This window comes from Alligator mississippiensis, chromosome 1 (assembly GCF_030867095.1).
Source record: "Alligator mississippiensis isolate rAllMis1 chromosome 1, rAllMis1, whole genome shotgun sequence".
NCBI lineage: Eukaryota > Metazoa > Chordata > Crocodylia > Alligatoridae > Alligator > Alligator mississippiensis.
Window position 1 is genome coordinate 148,571,448 of NC_081824.1, and position 18,739 is coordinate 148,590,186.

General features: G+C 40.4%; 1 protein-coding gene across 1 annotated transcript in view; it reads right to left on the minus strand.

Annotated features, from left to right (window-relative positions):
* The window catches only part of GALNT2 (polypeptide N-acetylgalactosaminyltransferase 2), a 178,490-nt gene that overhangs the window by 13,060 nt on the left and 146,691 nt on the right, over nucleotides 1-18,739 (minus strand). Inside the window, exons 11-14 of the mRNA XM_006267910.4 lie at nucleotides 11,699-11,825; nucleotides 7,842-7,934; nucleotides 7,554-7,637; nucleotides 4,372-4,498 (exon numbers count right to left, since the gene is read on the minus strand). Coding sequence (XP_006267972.1) covers nucleotides 4,372-4,498; nucleotides 7,554-7,637; nucleotides 7,842-7,934; nucleotides 11,699-11,825 — 431 coding nt within the window. The remainder of the gene's footprint in view (nucleotides 1-4,371; nucleotides 4,499-7,553; nucleotides 7,638-7,841; nucleotides 7,935-11,698; nucleotides 11,826-18,739) is intronic.

Here is an 18,739-nt window from a genome sequence, read left to right on the forward strand (position 1 = left end):
GGAGGACAGAAAGTAATGGCTGGACAGTGTAGAAAACTCTCTCCAGAAAATAACAAATAACAATTCCTGTTTAGTACAAGGAATATTGCTTTGGTACATTAAAACAGAAACCGGGGGGGGAAGGAAAAAGAAAAATAATATTCATTCTCATTTTACATGAAGAAATCAAGGTCGAGTTTAAATAATTGGTCCAAATGACTTAATGAATCAGTGACAGAGCTGGGGACAAAAGCCATCTTCCCATCTATTTCCCTACCCCTCCACAAAAGACTTTTACAAATATAAAAGTTCATATCAGATGGATCCATTCTTAGGGACTAAAAAGATTAGAAACCTCTAATTGCAACACAGACTTTAAGAGGTATAAGGAAAATGGAGAACTTGAATTTAAGACAGATATTTCTCTACACAAAATAAATAAAAATGGGAAACAGACAATCCCAAACTAAAGGAAATAAAGGAACAAATCTTCTCTCCGAACACAAAGAAAATTAAGAACATCTGTTTCCGGATTTCAAGTGGGACAGAAGATGACACCTACTCCATCCTCCTCCTTCCAGTAGCAAAGACTGAGAACCAGCCTCAACTGTAGAAGAGGACAAGGCAGGAAAAAAAATAAAAAAGCATCTAAGCAGTGTACTTCACTTTATGCCCCCTATATTATCTTCAGCAAAAGCTTACACATTTGAAACATTATCCAGAGCAATTTTAACTTCTGCTTCCCTCTCCAAGCTCTTCTCGAGGTCATTTGGTTAGCCTCTCTAGTGCACTGGATGGAAATAGTAGTTGGTGAGTACTAGAATACAGGCTTTGGAGAGATGTAACTTAACAGTTTTAAAAGGGGAAGGGGAATAGCTTCTCAGGTGAGGCATCAGCTGGTACAATGTAAATGTTACTCCTGCATGCCCCTATTGGAACATGAGGGAGATAAATCACATTTTATCCCTGAAACCATATTAAAAACAAGTTACAATGATTTTGCTACAGGGGTTTAGGTTGTAGCCGTGTTGGTCTAAGGACATAGGCAGACAAGGTTCCTTGGGTGAATTTGATATCTTTTATTAGACCAACCCAAATGGTTGGAGAATGGTTATTAAGCAAGCTTTCGGGTTCAAAAACCCTTCGTCAGGCTAAGGAAGCTTCAGCAGTTGGTGTGTCTTAATAATAATAATTTTGCTACACTTTCATTCCATAGGAGCACTTGTTATACTATAACAAGCTATGTCACTATTATTCAATGTTGATACAATTGTTATGTCTGTATTCCCTCAGTATGAATGCAGTTTGGATATATAAGAGCCAATCCACATCCCAAACTGCCTGGAAGCTCTCTCATGAGAAACTTTGAAGCAGTGGCAATTTGGTTAATAAAAGATCAGGAACACAGAAGATAACCGCAGCAGGACAGAGGATGAGATTTCCTCATTCGGAGGCAGAAGGAGTTGGGGGAGGAAGGATAAACTTTGTCCTGTTATGGATCTATGAAAATCATCCATTGCCATCAGAAACTTCTAATTGCTCAGGCTGACATGCTTCTATCATACCCACCCTCAGCCCTCTCAAGGCTAGTTTGGGGCTCTCATCTTACAGGATGAGCATTTTCAGACAGATCAAAAAACATGCCTCATGTTTGGGTGTGTGGGAGGGAAACAGTACAAGTGCCATATCTTACTCTTCTACTGTACCAAGAGTACTGGTCAAATAGCCAACACTCACTAGTACCAAATTCTGAACCTCAAGGAATACCTGTTACTCCTAAGAAGCTAAGCTAAGCTATATCAAGACTCATTCTGTCCTGGACAAGCATGCCAAAGGTATAAATCCAAACACATGGAGTATTCAACATGCATTTAATAAAACACTAGATTCAAGTTTAAATCTTGGCTCTTGTTTTGATCTACTGTGTGCGTCTACACAAGATGGTTTACTGCGCAGCAGACTAATTTGCTGTGCAGTAAAGTATTAGCACTGATGCATGCACAGCAATTATAGTGCATAGTAAAACTAAGACATACAAAAAACTAGAACTCTTGGTTCCAAAATGATACCTTTTAATCAAACCAACTGGGAAATCACAAGAAAACTGTCCTTTTTTGCAAGCTTTCAGGATCAAAGTCCCTTCATCAGGCTTTGGGAAAACTATAGATGGTACAAGATGGTAAAAAGTCCTCATAGGTAGGAAATAAACTTCATTTTTGCACAGAGGGAGCTGAAGATGGAAGGCTGTCTCCCTCTGGGTCCAACACTCCTGAGTGGATAGTAGATTAATTTACTGTGCTGCCAGATTGCTGGATGCCACTTGTATTTTACAGAGCTGAGTAGTAAATTACTGCATTTAAATGCATGTGTAGATGGTGACATCAGGATTAGTTTACTCAGGCTCAATTTGAGCTGAAGTATAGTCAGTTGTATTAACTGCATATGTAGATAAACCTACTGATATTAGAGTAATCAGAAGGAGATTCAGTAAACTCTCTCAATCCCTTTAAGTTAAAATAAGTCTCCATTGGGAGACTGAAATAATAAAAAAAAAAAGCTAGACCAGGTTCAATGAAATAGAAATCTTGCTCAGAATAAGTTTATCAACTTGCTCCCTACCTTGCCCTACATGCTCTTCTGCTGCTACAGAAAGCAAGGTTTTAATCTTCAGGGACTACAGGGACCAATGGGTGACATATCAAAACAAAAATCCTGTTCTCCTCCCTGGAGAAACAGATGAAATAAAATAGCTTTAAGTGGGTTGTATGGAGGAGTCCATTCAGGTTTCTGTGAGATATATTCTGGGGCATGATACATGTGAGAAAACAGTGTTCCAGAAAAGAACAAGCATCTTGTTTTAGAAAGTCCCACGAAAGAAAAAAGATCTTATCTAAACAGTCTGGGGTTGCTGGCTCCAGCTCCACATGGTAGCTCTGGCTATGGACTGGCCGTGCATGCCAAACCATTTCGATGCTCAGGACCATGTCATCTTGTCAGAAGGCTTCCCAGGGGTCTGGAAATTTGGCAGCAGGGAAGCAGTGACAGGGTTAGTTGCTGTGGCTCCCAGAGCTGCAACAATTAATGCTGTCACTGCTCCCCCACTGCCTAATTTCTGAACCCCCTAGGAATCCTTATTTCTTGCACATAATGCACATCCTAGGCTGCTGACAGATGAGGAAAAAAAACAACCACCAGTGCCTTACTGGAAGAGGCATTGCATTAGTTTGACCTGGCCCCCCAGATCCTGTATAGATCGAGTGCTGCAGTGGGGCTTTCCGGAGGTTTTATCTAAAGCGGATTCAAGTGCCTGAACTATACAGACGTTGGGCGAGCAAGGACAAAACACAAAATCCCTCTTCTGGGCATGAGCTGTGCTTGGCATGGGGGTTGCTGAGCTTAAAGTAAAGTGCTGTTTGCTCTTTTTCCCCTATGCCTGTAAACAGCCCTAATTTCCCCAAGTTGATTTAGGGGAAAATGTGCATGTTTTGTAAGAGAAATAAATCTACTAGGTTTTTTTTAAAATCTTGATCTGATTTTAGGATTTGAATCCTTCTAACACTTTCATTTAGAGGTACTGTATCAGAGATAACTCTATAACCAATTCATTGTCAGTTTTGTTACACAATGGAACAGAAAACTGATTGATTAGTAAATTAGTTACATTTCCTGTTAATTTTGTTTATATTTGTTTTCAAATATAGTTTGATATTATCTGTGAACAAAAACCAGCAAAGGAAACCAGAAGAAAAAGTATACAAGCACTTGGTTAATGATGTCTATAAGTCACAACTGTGTAATTAGATACTTTGCAGTAATTAACATTCCCATTTAGTTCTTGTTTACTGCTTTGACATATCTGCAATTAATTTTTAAAAGCATGACTGAGAATTTATTGAAACATCTTAACTGTTAAAAAAATAGGAGATGACATCTTGTCACTTACATTGCCTGAAAGAACATATTTGGGATTTCAAGCTATCTAACATACAGTCACCCACTGGGAAGAACAGAGCCCCACGTGAAATAGGTATATTTGACTTCATCTGTTATACAATCTGATAACAGGAAAGTCCAGTCAAGTCAATTATTTTGTCTGGACACGTCCCCATCAGAAAGCCATTTTGATAAAATATACAACCTTTGGCTGGGAAAAGAGTAGGTTTTAGCATACAAATGACCTTGTGAAAGATGGAGTGGATGACCTGCCATGTCTGCCCTCTGAGTCTAAAACTTAAAATACCATGTTACTATTTGAAGCAGAGATTACTTATTATACCAATCTATGGGAAGAGGAAAGAAGCAAACATGAAATATGTATTGATGTTGGCTTTAAAGTTATGTATTTTTCAAAGATGATGTGGTTTTTAAAAAATAGCTGAATAGTATACACACCTGGTTTCCCCCTGCATTATGGCATTCATAAACCCCAACAACACCATCTGCAAAGTGGCCCAAAGTGTCGAGGCAATTGGTGCCCTGCTGCAGAGCCCCAAAAGCTATATCTTGATGATCAGGTACCCTAAAATAGAAACAGAAATATTCATTTAATTTAATTTTCTCCCCAGTTTGTCTCCCTTCCTTCATTTAAACAGATTTCTAGGATGCAATAAATAACAACTAGTAAGTTTCATATAAACTATGTTCAAGTTCCCATGAAATCTTTGGTGGTTAGGATAAACAATTTAGGCTGGAGAACATGCTGCCATAACCTGCCATTTTAACTACAAAATTTCCTCAAAACTAAAACTACCCTGAATTTAAGATGACCACGCAATAGTTAGATTCTATGCATGGAAAACCTATAAATTTGTTATAATTTTCCATGTATAGGAGGCTCATCTTTAATTCATCCCTTCCACTACTGCAGGGGGGCAGGCAGTGGAGAGGCAGGGAATGTGGGGAGGTCAAGCAGCTTGTTCCTTGCTGGTGCCTGCCCCCCTGCTACCTCTGCCCCCTGCTTGCACCTCTCTACCCTTTGCTCCCTGCAGGCAGACTGCGACCCCAATCTAGCTCAGAACACTGAGCACAGCCCCAGCCCAGCCCCATAGTGTGCCTGTGGGCTGTGCTGCTGCTACGGAGCTGGGGTGGGGCCATGCTTAGTGCCCCAGGCTGCAGCATGCACAGAGCCTGCCAATGCAGAGCAAAGGTAAGGGGGTGAAAGGGGAAAGAGAGGGGTAGGCAGGGATGCAGAGGCTGCATAGGAGGTTGGGGAAAAGAGGGTGCAGGGGGGAGGTGGCAGGGAGCAGTGGGGGAGTAGACAGCAACTGCAGCTATGGCACTGACCCCAGATAGGGGCTGGAGCCCAAGCAACAGCAGCTGTCTGCTCCCCTCCACCCTCATACTTGATTCTGAGACAAAGGGGTCTCCTCCCTTAAATGGGGGAAAAATCCCTCATCTTTAGAAACAAGTAGATACAGTAAATGGTCCAATAAAATGAAACTATAGGCTCACTAGTAGATGACTGAATTATACTAAGAAACTGAAGTGAACATTTGAATTCTCATGACTAGAGAGAGAGATTGAACTGGCAGTAATGCCTATAGTTAAGGTTGTCTAAACACTTTCTATTTATAAAAGCCTTGTTCTCAGTTGCTTATAAAATATTGCCAAAATTAAATCCACTGAGGCAGAATTTTGGCACACTGCATCACTGTCTCAGGCCAACTTTCTCTTCTAAATTAAAAAAAAGTCAAATAAAAAAACCTCCACAGTTTTTCCATTTCTGAAAATGGGTTTACGGAAAAAAAAATTGTTTTGCCAATGTTAGGAAGTTATTCTACTGTTCCTTTGAGAAACTCAAGTGTCTCCCTGCTTTCAAGTGGGGATTTAATATTTGGCAGAGGCATGCTGGGCTAAAAAAGCTGACTTTTATAGCCCCCATGAAAATTCAGCTACCTCTGGCCAAGTTATAAGCCACTAATCAGTTTGCTCCTTTTTCAGTAGAAGCTTGCAGCAAGTCTTCAGGTATTTCATTCGCATCAAGCATGTTCCAGCTCATCATGGAGTAAATTTTTTCTTTAAGTTGTTTGCTCAGCTGATGAGGAGGATGCAACTAAGAACTCGAAAAGCACAACTCTCTGTGTTCCCAGGGCTTACTCTGTTGGTACCCCAGTAGCATGAAAGGAGAGGAACACAGCCCAATTCAAAGGCAAAGGAGTGAACAAATGAAGAGATGGAATAAAAAAAGGAAGGCAAATAGAATAAGGCAGGCTGTGCTGAGTTTCCTTGCTCCTTCTAGTACCCTCTGCCATGATTGTTTTGGCATAGACTTAAAAAGTGAGGTTAAATATTTAACTATTAAGTTCCACAATACAATAAATTAATATTTCAAAAATCTGACGTGGAAGAATTAGACATATACAAGTCACAGGAACCAAAACATACTTGTTATAAGCGACTTTTAGGCTTTTATTAACTGAGAGCATATTCCACCATTAAAATGCATCATTGCCATCTTGATTAAAATTCAAAATGGCACCATGATAATGGAACAAAGTTGCACAATAAATGCATTAACTGTCTGGGGACTTGCTAGGATAGGAAGGTAACTAGAAATTTAAAAGATTTCCCTTTAAGATTAAAGTGAATGTACTTAAATTCATGAAACGCAAGAGAATCTATGCACATCCATTTGGAAGGCAAAAATAGGAGGAAGAAGAGAGTCAGAGGAAAAGATGCTGTCAGAGTTTAAGGGAGGTCACTGCAGCTAAAACTAATACATAGTAAACATCAAGGAAGTTTCTGAAGACAACATAAAATGATGTTATTTCCTTGTCCTCATCACCCTTCTTTGTAAGACAGATGCCAATATGTAGGGTTCTAAAAGCTTTCACTGAGGGAATAACGGCTGATACTTTTGCACACAAAAAGACACTGTACTAGCAGAATTTATTTCAGTGAATTCTGACAAAATACTTTGAAACAGCTAGAGAAAGAAATGTACTATTTTTGAAAGCCACGCATAATCCTACAATTACTTTAAGATGATTTACGCATATGGTATACATACCAAGTTGGAGACTTAGAGGTCTGATAGGGAAGGATACTGGTAGCCTAGTGTTACTTACTCATTTGAAACCCAGTAAAAAGAAATATAGCTCTGAGGATTTTTCTACCTTATAGAGAAGAATGGAAATCCATTAGTCAGGCTGCATTCTAAGTAATAACATACACTCACACTGTGCAAATTTAACCTTCAAAGCTTTTTAGTAGTTTTAGATCAGTCACTGTTTAAGGCAGGTGGCATCTTGTTTTATGCAGGTGATAAACAGAGACAAAAGGTTAGAGACTGCCCAAGATGACTCAGATTCTGTGAGAAATGGATTAGAACAAGCCTGCCTAACACGGGGCTGTGCTCTAGCCAGTGCCTTCAAATAAGCTCAACTTTTGCGTCTGATGATGGGTCAGTCAAAAAAAGGCAGTTTAGAATGAAGTAATAAGCCAAGAAAACCCACTATCAGAACCATGATCCAACTAAATATCCCTTGGACGCAGAAAGGAGAAAAAAAAGTAACAAGACAATTCGGGGGAGGACCACCCCACACTGCTGTGGATACAGACTATTTGACACTCACCTTAACTCAGGATAGACATTTTCAAGATACCATTTGAAGGGTTTGCAGCTAAGTCTTTTCCTCAACTCCATTCGGCTTTGAATGCTAAAGAAACCAAAACAGCAACTTACAAGGTCTGGCAGTTGAATTTAAATACATTTTAGAGAATATTCAAAGCATATTTACAAGATGACACATTTCTGTAGACAGATTTTAAAGAACTGGAGTACAAAAACTAACATTCCTTCACCCTCAGAGAATACGGTCTTGAGCAGAATAAGTGAATAGGAAAAAGCAGGTCCAACTTACTTGCCATAAGGTACATTTCTGGCAGAAGGCACTGCTGCATAATAGAAATTTTTGTACTCATCCATCCAGACTTCTGCAGCCCTACGTGTATTTCTAGGAGCAAAATGATTTAAGATGTACGTTATATTTTGTCCTACTGCAGTTAATCATGTCATTTACTCTATGCTTAAATTACCCACCATTACCACACGGTTTGCTGTCATAAGCTCAACACATTTCCATGTTAGGGAAAAAAAAGAAAAAGTGAACAGGCTTAAAAAAAAAGGAACAAAAAATCTGAGGTGGTGTGCCTGCAAGATGTTTTGAGATAAATTTCTGTGCCTTCTCTACATGAACATCTGATCCAGGCTTTTATTTAGAAAGACACAAATTTTAAACACACTATTTTTTAGTGTCCTTTCTAATAAAAGAAATGTTATTACTTTATAAGTGGTTTTTGACTCCGTATTTTAACCTGGAGAAATATTCAAGGTCTCAATAGCAGACAATATTTCAAAATGTGCCTTTAACTTCGCAGTAACTTTCAATGAAAGTGAAATTTTCACAGAAAATTGAACTCACTAACTTGAGGAGAATGCATGTTTCAATCTTCTTTCTGAACCTACCGACACAACAAGAGCACTATGCAGATATAATACAAAACACTTGAAAATAGTGAAACATTTAGGTTTATGACCTAGCAGACTTTGTTGCAGTGGAGGTGACAGATAATTGTCTAACCTTCAGCTTGTGTTTCTGCTACTTCTGAAACACTGTCTAAAATTCATACTTAGTGAGCTGCTGCACTAAACAGAAAATTTCCTGAAGTTTGTTTTTTGACACTTTCTTATATTTTTACATAAAAGGAATCTTTAAATCCATTCTAAACTGCAGTAGGACTACAATTTATCATTTTGTAGGATGTCTCTTTTCTTATTAAAAAAAAAGTTTCTACTTTATATATAAAGTACATGAACCATATTTAAAAACGTGTGCATGTGAGAGAGAGAATCTGTTTAATAATCATTGAATAAAGCATAAAATTGCTTCTTGAGACTGTATTCAAGATACGTACATCAATTAGTTGTTTACTATTAAACAGAAAGTCTCGCACAGAACCATGTTATTTGATTAGAAATTATCAGCAGAACACCTCCAGTATGATACATACACTTACACAGAGGCAATATCCTTGTAGTAAATACTGCAGACCCAAGTGATTAATATCATGTATATGACTTCTTCCCTTATCTTCCTCCCACTAATCTATTACCTCCCTAGACTTATTTTAACATCCCAGAGTGCTAGGTAGATTCCAACAGCTTCTTTAAAGTCAACCTAGCAAAGAAATATTTCCTCTTCCTCTTGGTAGACTAATTTTTGGCACCTTTTACACCTATTTTTAGTGTCCAGCTACTCCAATACAGCCAGAACCCTTAATTTTTATGAATTGCTTTAATTAACATAGCCCATCCAAAAACAATTCTAGTGAATTGTAAAGGACTCTCATGGCATTTCAGGTCAAAGGGCAATGACAAAGAACAGGTGTGGGGAAAGCTAGACCAGAAGCAACACTGGATTAAAAAGTTTCAACAATCTTAAAAAAAAAAAAAAAAAAAATCACTAAGGCTTGAACAAAAATGGTGAAGGTTTGTTTTTGTTTCCTTTTTCCCACCTCACGCATTATATGATCCAAAAGGATTCTGCAATAAGAATGCAGCTTCCCCAGTCATATGCGAATGTGATGCATCACATTTAACATGGACAGACATCATCATCCTGTTTTAAAATTCCAAATCTTGTATTTATTCAAAGCTGACTGGAGGAAGGATTATCTTAGCATCAGGCCGAAGACAGAAATTTGAATAAAGTATGAAACCCCCCCCCACACCAATGTATATTATGTAACCCTTTTTATGACATTCTGTGAAAGTCATTTCATATGTCTAAATAATATACTTAAATAAATAGATCCTCTCACCTCTTCCCACAACTGCAATATAAGTACTGGAATAAGGTGTCATTATTAACTTTTGTTTTTTCACATGCCAAGTTTTTCCATGGCAATCTAAAATTCAAAACTCAAAGGCAGGGAACCAGCTAACAAAAGAAAAAAAATATCTTGTAGAACTATTTAGAGAAATAAGGCCCACAATTGTATTTCACCAGGTAAACCCATTCACTAGCACCATTTGACAAGCAGAATCAGTATAACCCCAAAGAAATCTGCAACATTAGAGTTCTTGATATAGTATGTAACACTATCCTTAACAAAACTACCTGGTTTGAAGAGCACATGACTGTGCTTTAAGTAGACTGTGCTTAATATAATTTGTTTAAACTCCAGACTTCCTTCAGCACAGGCAGCTATTTTATTTGGTTTGCATCTGACACCTTGTAAATCCCATAAATTAGGACTCTGATGCTTCACTGAATTGTGAGTAATTGAAGAAATTCCCAAGTACTGAATATTTGTTGTACCGAAAAAACACATGGCACCTCTGACAATACCTCCTCAAATATTTCTTCTACTCCCAGGCACTTAAGACACTTGCACACATGCAAGGAAATCCAGTGCGTCAGAGCAGACTATTAAAATCGAGGCTGCTGGGGCATGTAAATTGACATGCTCTGGCAGCCTCGCTCATCACATGCATCAGCAGCGCAGCACACCTCTGCACTGAGAAAACAGCGGCAGTGCACTCTGAACTAAAACACGTTTAGTACAAAATGCACCAACGCTGTTTTCTCAGCACAGAGGTGCTCTGCGCCGCTGATACACGTGCTCCTGATGCGGTACCAGGCACTTTTAATTAGCATAGTTCACCAATTAAAAACGCCCAGTGTTGCATCAGCAACACATGTAAAAATAACCGTACGAGTCAAAGTACTACATAGGTATCAAACCTCTTTATGAATGTGGATAGGAATCACTACCACCATTCTATAGAAAGAAGACAGAAAAAGCCAAGGTCACACAGTTAATCAGCAGCAGAGCTGTAACATCTGATCTACTGAAACACAAGGTCTCTCTCAAAAATATAAAAGTATTTTTTTCTAAACTGTAGCATTAGGAAGGAAATTTGATATAGTAGATGCAGAAAAAAAAAAGAGAGTGGATGCCTACTGTACACTAGATTCCAATGGGTATTACTCAGTGTGCCAGCATGTCTACATGTGCATTAATGTGCCATAGTTACTGCACATTACATTTAGTACCTGTAATAACAGGTCCTAAATGCAATGCAATGCACAGTAACCATAGCTACTGCGCAGTAACACCAGCACATGCTTTTTTGCAATGCTAATGCATTTAGCATCTTGTATAGAGACGCCCAGTCTGAACAGAAAAATCTGAGCTTACGTGCTGACGTAATTTCATGTACTTGTTCAACACAAAAGCAAAGCAAGGAATATACAAATAGGCAAAAATATTTCTTTTGAGGGTTTTTCAATGATCAACAACATTTCAGGAAAATGCAACTTTTAAAAACAGTATTGAAAAAATCCCAAAATACAGACTGTTGATAAAATCTTTCAAAAGATGAACAAAGTTTTCAATTTTTCGCCCTCAAGAAGTCACCAAAGCCTTTCTTCCCTTTTCCTCCTGGTTGATTTTCACCTGGCTGATAAAAACTCAACAAATTCCCTCCCCTTAGTAAAAATGTTTATTATGTAGCTTCCCTGGCCCAAACTGTGTATTTCCTGAGTTATGAAAGTTATTTACCTTTTAATTGTTTGGGTTTTTTTAAACACTTGAAAAAATGCAGGTATTGCTAGTGAAAGGGCCTGCAAGTATAATGAAGTTACTGCCACCTGCTGATCATCTGAAGAAATCCAAAGTCCCATATTTCAGCCAAGAATAGACAGAAAGTTACCTTGCAAACACAGTACCGCTCCCACCAGGAAATGTGTAAGGATGCTGTTTGCGGAAGACATGGCCCACTCTGCTGCATGGGATAATTTCAAGGCTCCCACCACACTGCCAAACTCTGAATGAAATCTCTGCAATAAAGACATGTGCAATAAGTAGTCACACATGACAAAAAAAAAAAAGTGTACATTTTGAAGCTTACCAAATGTTTACCAATCTCTCAACAATATATAACACAGTATTAAAATAAACAAAAAACAAAACACTTAGGCAAGTGCAAATGAACATTTGGAGGTACCTAACTATATGAATAGTAAGATGCTTCTCTAGTTTGTTAATGAACTTCTTCAGAATCTGTGCCTGACCACGTCACTTCATTCTTCTCTAAATTAATATATGAATGACTTGTGTATGCACTTGGAAGCACAGCCAAACAACTTGTAGGTATTTTTTAACCAAAGTCATCAACACTTGTAAGCCATATTACTCTCTGATGGTATAAAGCCACTGTGTATTTTTAATGGATGTTATTTAAAAAAGTATGCAAGCACATTACTGAGCTAGGTTACCACAAATTTGCCACGCTAATGGAACAATACAATAAATCAACTTAAAGCCATAATTAAGACTTGACTCAACAGCACAAACAAGCAAATCACTTAAGTTAATACAAGAGATAAACTGAATTATAAAGGCTGGAACTAGAAGGAAATACTTCACAGTAGTCTGAATTGAGAGAATTTAAAGGATGGGCCTTATTCACTACAGGGTGCAAGGCTTCTATCCAATACACTTCACTGACTAGCTGGTGAGGGACAAAGTCCTAGAGAAACCAACAGCTCATAGATACTCGTGTCAGTTCTGGTCTCGGCACCCTGCCAAGGAAACTCACCCAGAGAAGTCCACAAGTTCATTTTAAAGAAGTCAACTAGGAGTGCTTACAGCAGCTATGCTTTTACTAACTCTTCCTTAAATCCGTTGCAAATTATTGGGTGCTGTTCTTTAATAAACAGTCCCTTCACAATAACAAAGAAAAAAACTATTAAATTATATACGTATTCCTTTAATTCAGAAGAAACTATTCACTCAATGATAGGTTGCTGTTTAATTTGAGAAATGGTTACTATTTCCCTTCCTTCTCCAAGAACATTCCCAGAGGCCTTCACTAATGACAATATATGGAAATAAAAAATGAAGGTAGCCTTTCAGAAATGAAAAGATTAAAACTTAAAAAATAAAAAATCTAAACTACTTCTGCCTATTTTCTTGAGAACATTAACTCACATGATGATTGTTTGTTCCCTGGAATCAGATGGTCGAAGTCTTTAACACGTGTGGGATCTCTCTCTGGCTAGGTTACAAATGGTACAAGCTGGCTTTGCTGATAATACCAAGTCTTCACTACTTTTTCCTCTGGATGGCCTGGCCATGGAAGGGAGCACAACATAGCTATGGATGTTGTAGATTATATAACAAAGAATTGATTTTCTTTTGAATTGTTTTTCTTTTTATAGGGATCAGTTCCACTGTTTTGGCTTTGGGGCTAATAAGGTGAATCCAAGCATTCTGAGTAGCTGAGGTATAATTCTCTCCAATTGGACAATCTTTAGGCTTTAAGCCATGGTGAAAAGTTCCATCCCCAAATGACCAGTAATTCTGCAAAATAAGCAAGGTTAAGTTGTAGTTGGATGATCTTCTGAAAAAATACAGCATCTAAAGGGGACTTTGCCAGGAAGGCTGTTATGTCTATCTTCTGGCACATGAACACACAATTATCAGAAATTATCTTTTATAAAATATCTAATGATCTAAATTATTCTCTCCATTCTTTCATTGCCTTGCATGGCAATTAAGTGTTTTCAGCATTTCTGAGCCCTGACCTCTTACTGACAGAAAACTACTTGTTCTAATGGCTTTTGACCCCAAAACAGAAAGCTGCTTTATCAGAATGAATTCTACTTTTAATTAAAAGTTTTTCCAGACTCAGTTCAAATTTGGGCTCATATGCCTCACATTTGAAAAGTAGCAACACCTAATGGTTTTTATAATTTTTTTTGCCTAACAGCATTATTTATCAAGTGTGACTCATTAGCATAAAGCTTTACAAGAGAGTTTACACAGCTCTTTGCCCAGAGATTAAAATCTATAAGAGGACTGATACAAAAAAAGAACAATTCAATTCTAGGGCAGGTTAGGAAAAATTACTCAGTAATAAAAAACTAAGTGAAGGTAGCTGAACTCAGTAGAAGATACTTTTGTATAGTTCCTAGAGACAAGTAGGCATGGAGCAAAAGGCACAGCAGAAGTCAACATTAGATTCTCAGGGGTTTGGTTGTATGCTCTCCTGAAGGCAAAATTAGACATCAGACTTTATACTGTAAACAAAGAGAACTAGAATTATTTTTTAAGAATTAAACTCAGTCTAACAAGACGTTGCACACCGGGGGGTGGGGGGGGGTGGGGGGGGGTGGTGGAGGCCCCAGTGGTGAGGGAGGGAGTGGGCTGGGGTGAGTGGGGCTTCAATCTGTACCCCCCACCAGTGGTGAGGGAGGGAGTGGGGTGGGGCAGAGGCAGGTGCTGCACAGCTGGGGCAGGATGGGAGGCACAACTCCTCCTGCTACAGGCTGCTGCTGTGGGCTGGAGGGCTGCACCAGGTTCTTTTCAGCAGAGGGCTGGGCCAGGCTGAGCTTGCGATGAGTGGCAGTGCCACTGGGAGGGGAGCTATGAGGAGGGTGGGGGGGGTGGCTGCAGCCACCCCAAAATTTGCCATAGCCTCCCCAACTCCCCTCTCAGTGCTGCCACTGCCTGCCCCGAGTGCAGCGTGGCCCAACTCCCTCCCCACCCGGAAGAGCCCAGTGCTTCCCCTGAACCCAGCCCACAGCGGCAGCCTGTAGCAGCAGGAGCCATGCCCTCCATCCCAGCTGTGCAGCATCTGCCTCTGCTCCAGCCCCATCCCTGCCTCACCACTACCTGGGGGCCAGATTGAAGGCTTACTCACCCCAGCCCTTGGGGCCAGGCTCTTTCTGGTGGGGGGAGTTGGGCCACGCTGTGCTCAATGAAGGCGGCAGTGGCGCTGGCCCCCTTCCAGTGCCACCAGCATGCGCCTCAAATGCAGCTCAGCCCAGTGCCCCCGCTGGGAAGAGCCCAGTGCCGCTCCAGCCCCAGCAGACTTACCTGCTGCCAATGCAGATGAGGTCCTGGAACGTATCCCTATTTGTTAACTTGTAAGGTGGGTTCCCTTTATGCAAATTCGAGTTGTGCACAGTTTTTCAGGAACGAATCTACTGCATAAAAGTGAGGGAAGCCTGTATTCTATAGTCAAGTTCTGAAAAAGTATTTCAGTTTAAATAAGTTTTGGAATACCCTTCATGTGCAAATTAGGGATGTAAATGCCGATTAAATAAATATTCATTTAACCTTTTGCGATTACAACAGGTTAAACAATTAATCGGTTAGGCACAGTGATGGAGATGGGCATGGCAGTGCTGGGCTCCAGCCTGTGGCTCTGAAGTTGGGTGTTGGGGGTAAGAAGCAAAAGAAGGGTGCATTGAGCCCCAGATGCCTGCCCTTCTGTGGAGAAGGGACTGCAGCCACCTGCCTTGAGCAGCACAGGGATCTAAGGTCCAAAGCAGTCCTACCAGGCAGGTGGTACAGCCCAGGAAGCACATCTGGCAGGGTGAGGGAGAGGGGAAAACAGTAGCCAATGAGGGGCTGCAGCCACTGATGCGCAGCTTCGCAGGGCCAGCTGCAGCAGCACAGGTAGGAAGAGGGAGGGGAGAGGCAAGCAGCAACCAGCAAGTGTTTACCAGCCGCTGGTGCACTGCAAGGGAGAGAGCAGGCAACTACTCTCCTTTCCCTCCCTTCTCTTCTCTCCCTCCCTGCCACCTTCCTCCTAGGGCACGGCAGGGTTTTCTTTCCCCTTCCCTTCCCTCCCAGACTGCGCCGGGTCCCAGGCTAAATGATAACCAGTAAGCTAGAACCGGTTATCGCTGAGCTGATCAATTAAATGATAAATCGTTTTACTGTTCATATCCCTAGTGCAAATCTTATTCATAATTAAATACAGTCTTGGAAAAAAAACTAAACATTTGAAGTGCTCCAACTGTCTCTGAAGCATTCCACATAGCAAGCACAGATGTGTGCACACACAAAGAAGTGCTTCAAAAACGATCCTCAAAAAAGAGGAGGAGAATCTTAGAAGTGTTTTCTGAAATGTCTACAAGCTCCATGGAGCACAGCAGGGGTTGCTTGGTCCTTTGGTACCCTCCCCCAAGCCAGTGAGAGGCGAAGACGTGGGGGATGCTGGAGGAGTGAGCAGCCCTCTGACTGGAAAGAACTACTGATATGTGCCATGTCAGTGACTCTGAAGTGTTGGGGAGGGCTGAATGCCTGTATAGCACTGAAATGCTATGAATTAAAAAGTATAAATTTTGAGCCCTTTCCAATATACATGGCCACAGTCACCTTCATTACACATCACTAAGTTTATGGTAAATAGTTCAGTCAACCTAATGCCATCTCCCATCAACTCTCACAATAGTACAGTATATTGTTACAGGTTTTGGGATACCTTAAATCCCAAAGAAGCTGGGCAGAGAAGGGTAGAGGATGAGAAGTAGCTAAAGGGAAGGTGAAAGGGGAAGGTAGGGACACATATGAACAGGAATGGGGTAAATTGGTTATCATTTAACCAACTTTACAGCTAAAACCTGAATGGGTTTAAGATGAATTTAAAATCACAAGGGGTTGAAGATGATTTTTAAAATCCTTATTTATCCTTTTGTCCACTTTACTGCATCAATATAAAAAACTATGAAGGAAAACCACTATGAAAACATAGAATCCTAACACCTAAGGGTAAACTGAAATGTGTGGCAGTAAATTCAATTTCCCGATATATTTTTCAGTGCTATTGTGCAGACATCTTTCATTATTCTTAGGAGTGGCAGTCCTAAAGATCAAGAAAGGCTGAACACATCATTGATCTACAGTCATTTTAATATACTTTATACAACAAATAAACTGTTATCAATGATTTAACAGTGAAAGTAAAATATATCACCTCTCAGTGGTAAAGACGGTCTTTCAGACTCTCTCAAATAAATCTGAAACCAGCATCACAACACTGGAAACATGATTTATAAATGAGGTATAAGTACACATATATGGACAAATTAATGTCCCCCACTGCATATCCTAGAAATTTTAAAAGATCAGCAGAAAACATAATGGAGCTTCTTTAAAAGTACCATATTTTCTTGCATATCATGTGCCCTCATATAAGACGTACCTTTTTTGGGGGGGAAGGCAGAAGGATGGAAAAAAAAGAGATTTTTCCAGGGCAGGGACTGAACCTAATCTGCAGCTGCTCACCCTCCTTTTCCTGCTTAACCAAGAGCTGAAAACCTAGCTGCTGCTAAAGGCTGGCCTCCACAGGTTACGATTTTGAAAAAAAATCTAAAAACGACCTGCAAACCTATGAAATAGGAGAAGGGAGACCAGGAAAAACAAGCAAAATTGTCAGAAGAAAAAAAAAAGTTAGCTTGATTAGTGGAACATCAAAACCATTAAAAAGGACATATGGTAGTTTACACCCATGGAGTAAAGAATAACGAGCCATTAAGTCAGCTAACTTCTTCAGTCTGAATATAAATGCCACTATTGCTGTGAGCAGGAATCAAAGTGGGGTGCTTCTATACACAGGAGAAAATCAGCTTTCCTACTTAAGATGCACCACAGTTTTGGGGAGGCTGATTTTTGAAAGGGTGCATGTGGTACATGTAAATCATATACAGTATTTTATAGATAGTATACATCTTATATAATATTTTACTCGAATATAGCACCAGTCTAACCATATCATTACAGCAGTAGGAGTTTATACAGCAACAGATGTCAAGCTGTCAAATGTAGATAGCAGGTATCTGGTGTGTACTTTGACTATTATTTTGAATATAAAATTCAGGCCTTTCAATTATTCCTACCAAATTTTTTTTTCCCCCCAACTAGTACCGTGATAACTTCAGTTACCTTCTCACTAAGCTTAGCACATCTGTGCTGTAAGAAGTCAAAAACTGGAACAGAAAGAGAAGACACTGATCAAGGAGACCTCAAAACTACCTCTAGCTCCCTCCATGTGGGAAAAACAGAAGACAGTGTAGCAGAAACAGAGACGTCTTGCTTGTTCATCTCAAAAACTCCTTGCTTGGAGAGAGGGTGCAACTTGATTCAAAGCTGACAGAACCCAAGGATCCTTTGCCTTATCTAGACTCCCTACGTACTTCCTGAAGCAAGCCCATGCATGACTTCTAGAGTGGGGCGAATCCCTAACTCCCGTCTGTTTGGTCCCTAGCTTTCCTTGCTTATCTATGGCCCTCCCTCAAGGAACTACCTTCTATTTAGCTCCCAAAGGAGGGACTTTACCTCTTTAAATGGGTAAGGCCTCCTCTACATGTGTAGGTAAAAGTGCAATGGGATTTAATATGAGATTCACACAACTGTGCCTCTTGCCATGCTACATGTGCATGGCAGGAGGTGCAACTGTGGGCTTGTGAATGAGATTCCATTGTGCCTTATTCCCCTTGCACTGAGAAGAAGCAAGCTCCTGTGGCACTGGCAAGAAGCAAGCTCCCACAGCCAAGCGCTCTAGACATTCCAGTTGAGGGGCTTCCAGGCACTGTGGTGATCTGCCCAGCCCAGAGGTACATGAAACACTGGAGGCGGGAGGATCACCACTCAGGCAATCGGTCCACCCCGGGGGTGTACGAAACCCCTAGGGGCAGGTGAAGTCACCACAGTAGCAATCCTCCACCCTAGGGGTTTCCACACACCTCCAGGGCAGGGAGATCACAAGAAGGCATGCTGCAGGGACTCAGCATCTCTAGCTATGGGACTCTAGGTCCCTGCAGCTGCAGGGTACTGCTGTGACCCACAGTTCGCAGCTGTTGGGGCTGAAGGCCCCAAACAGTTTTGAGACTTGCAGCCTCAGCTGGACAAGGTGCACACCTACAGCTGGGAGCCCACAGTTGACGGGACTGCCAGCCAC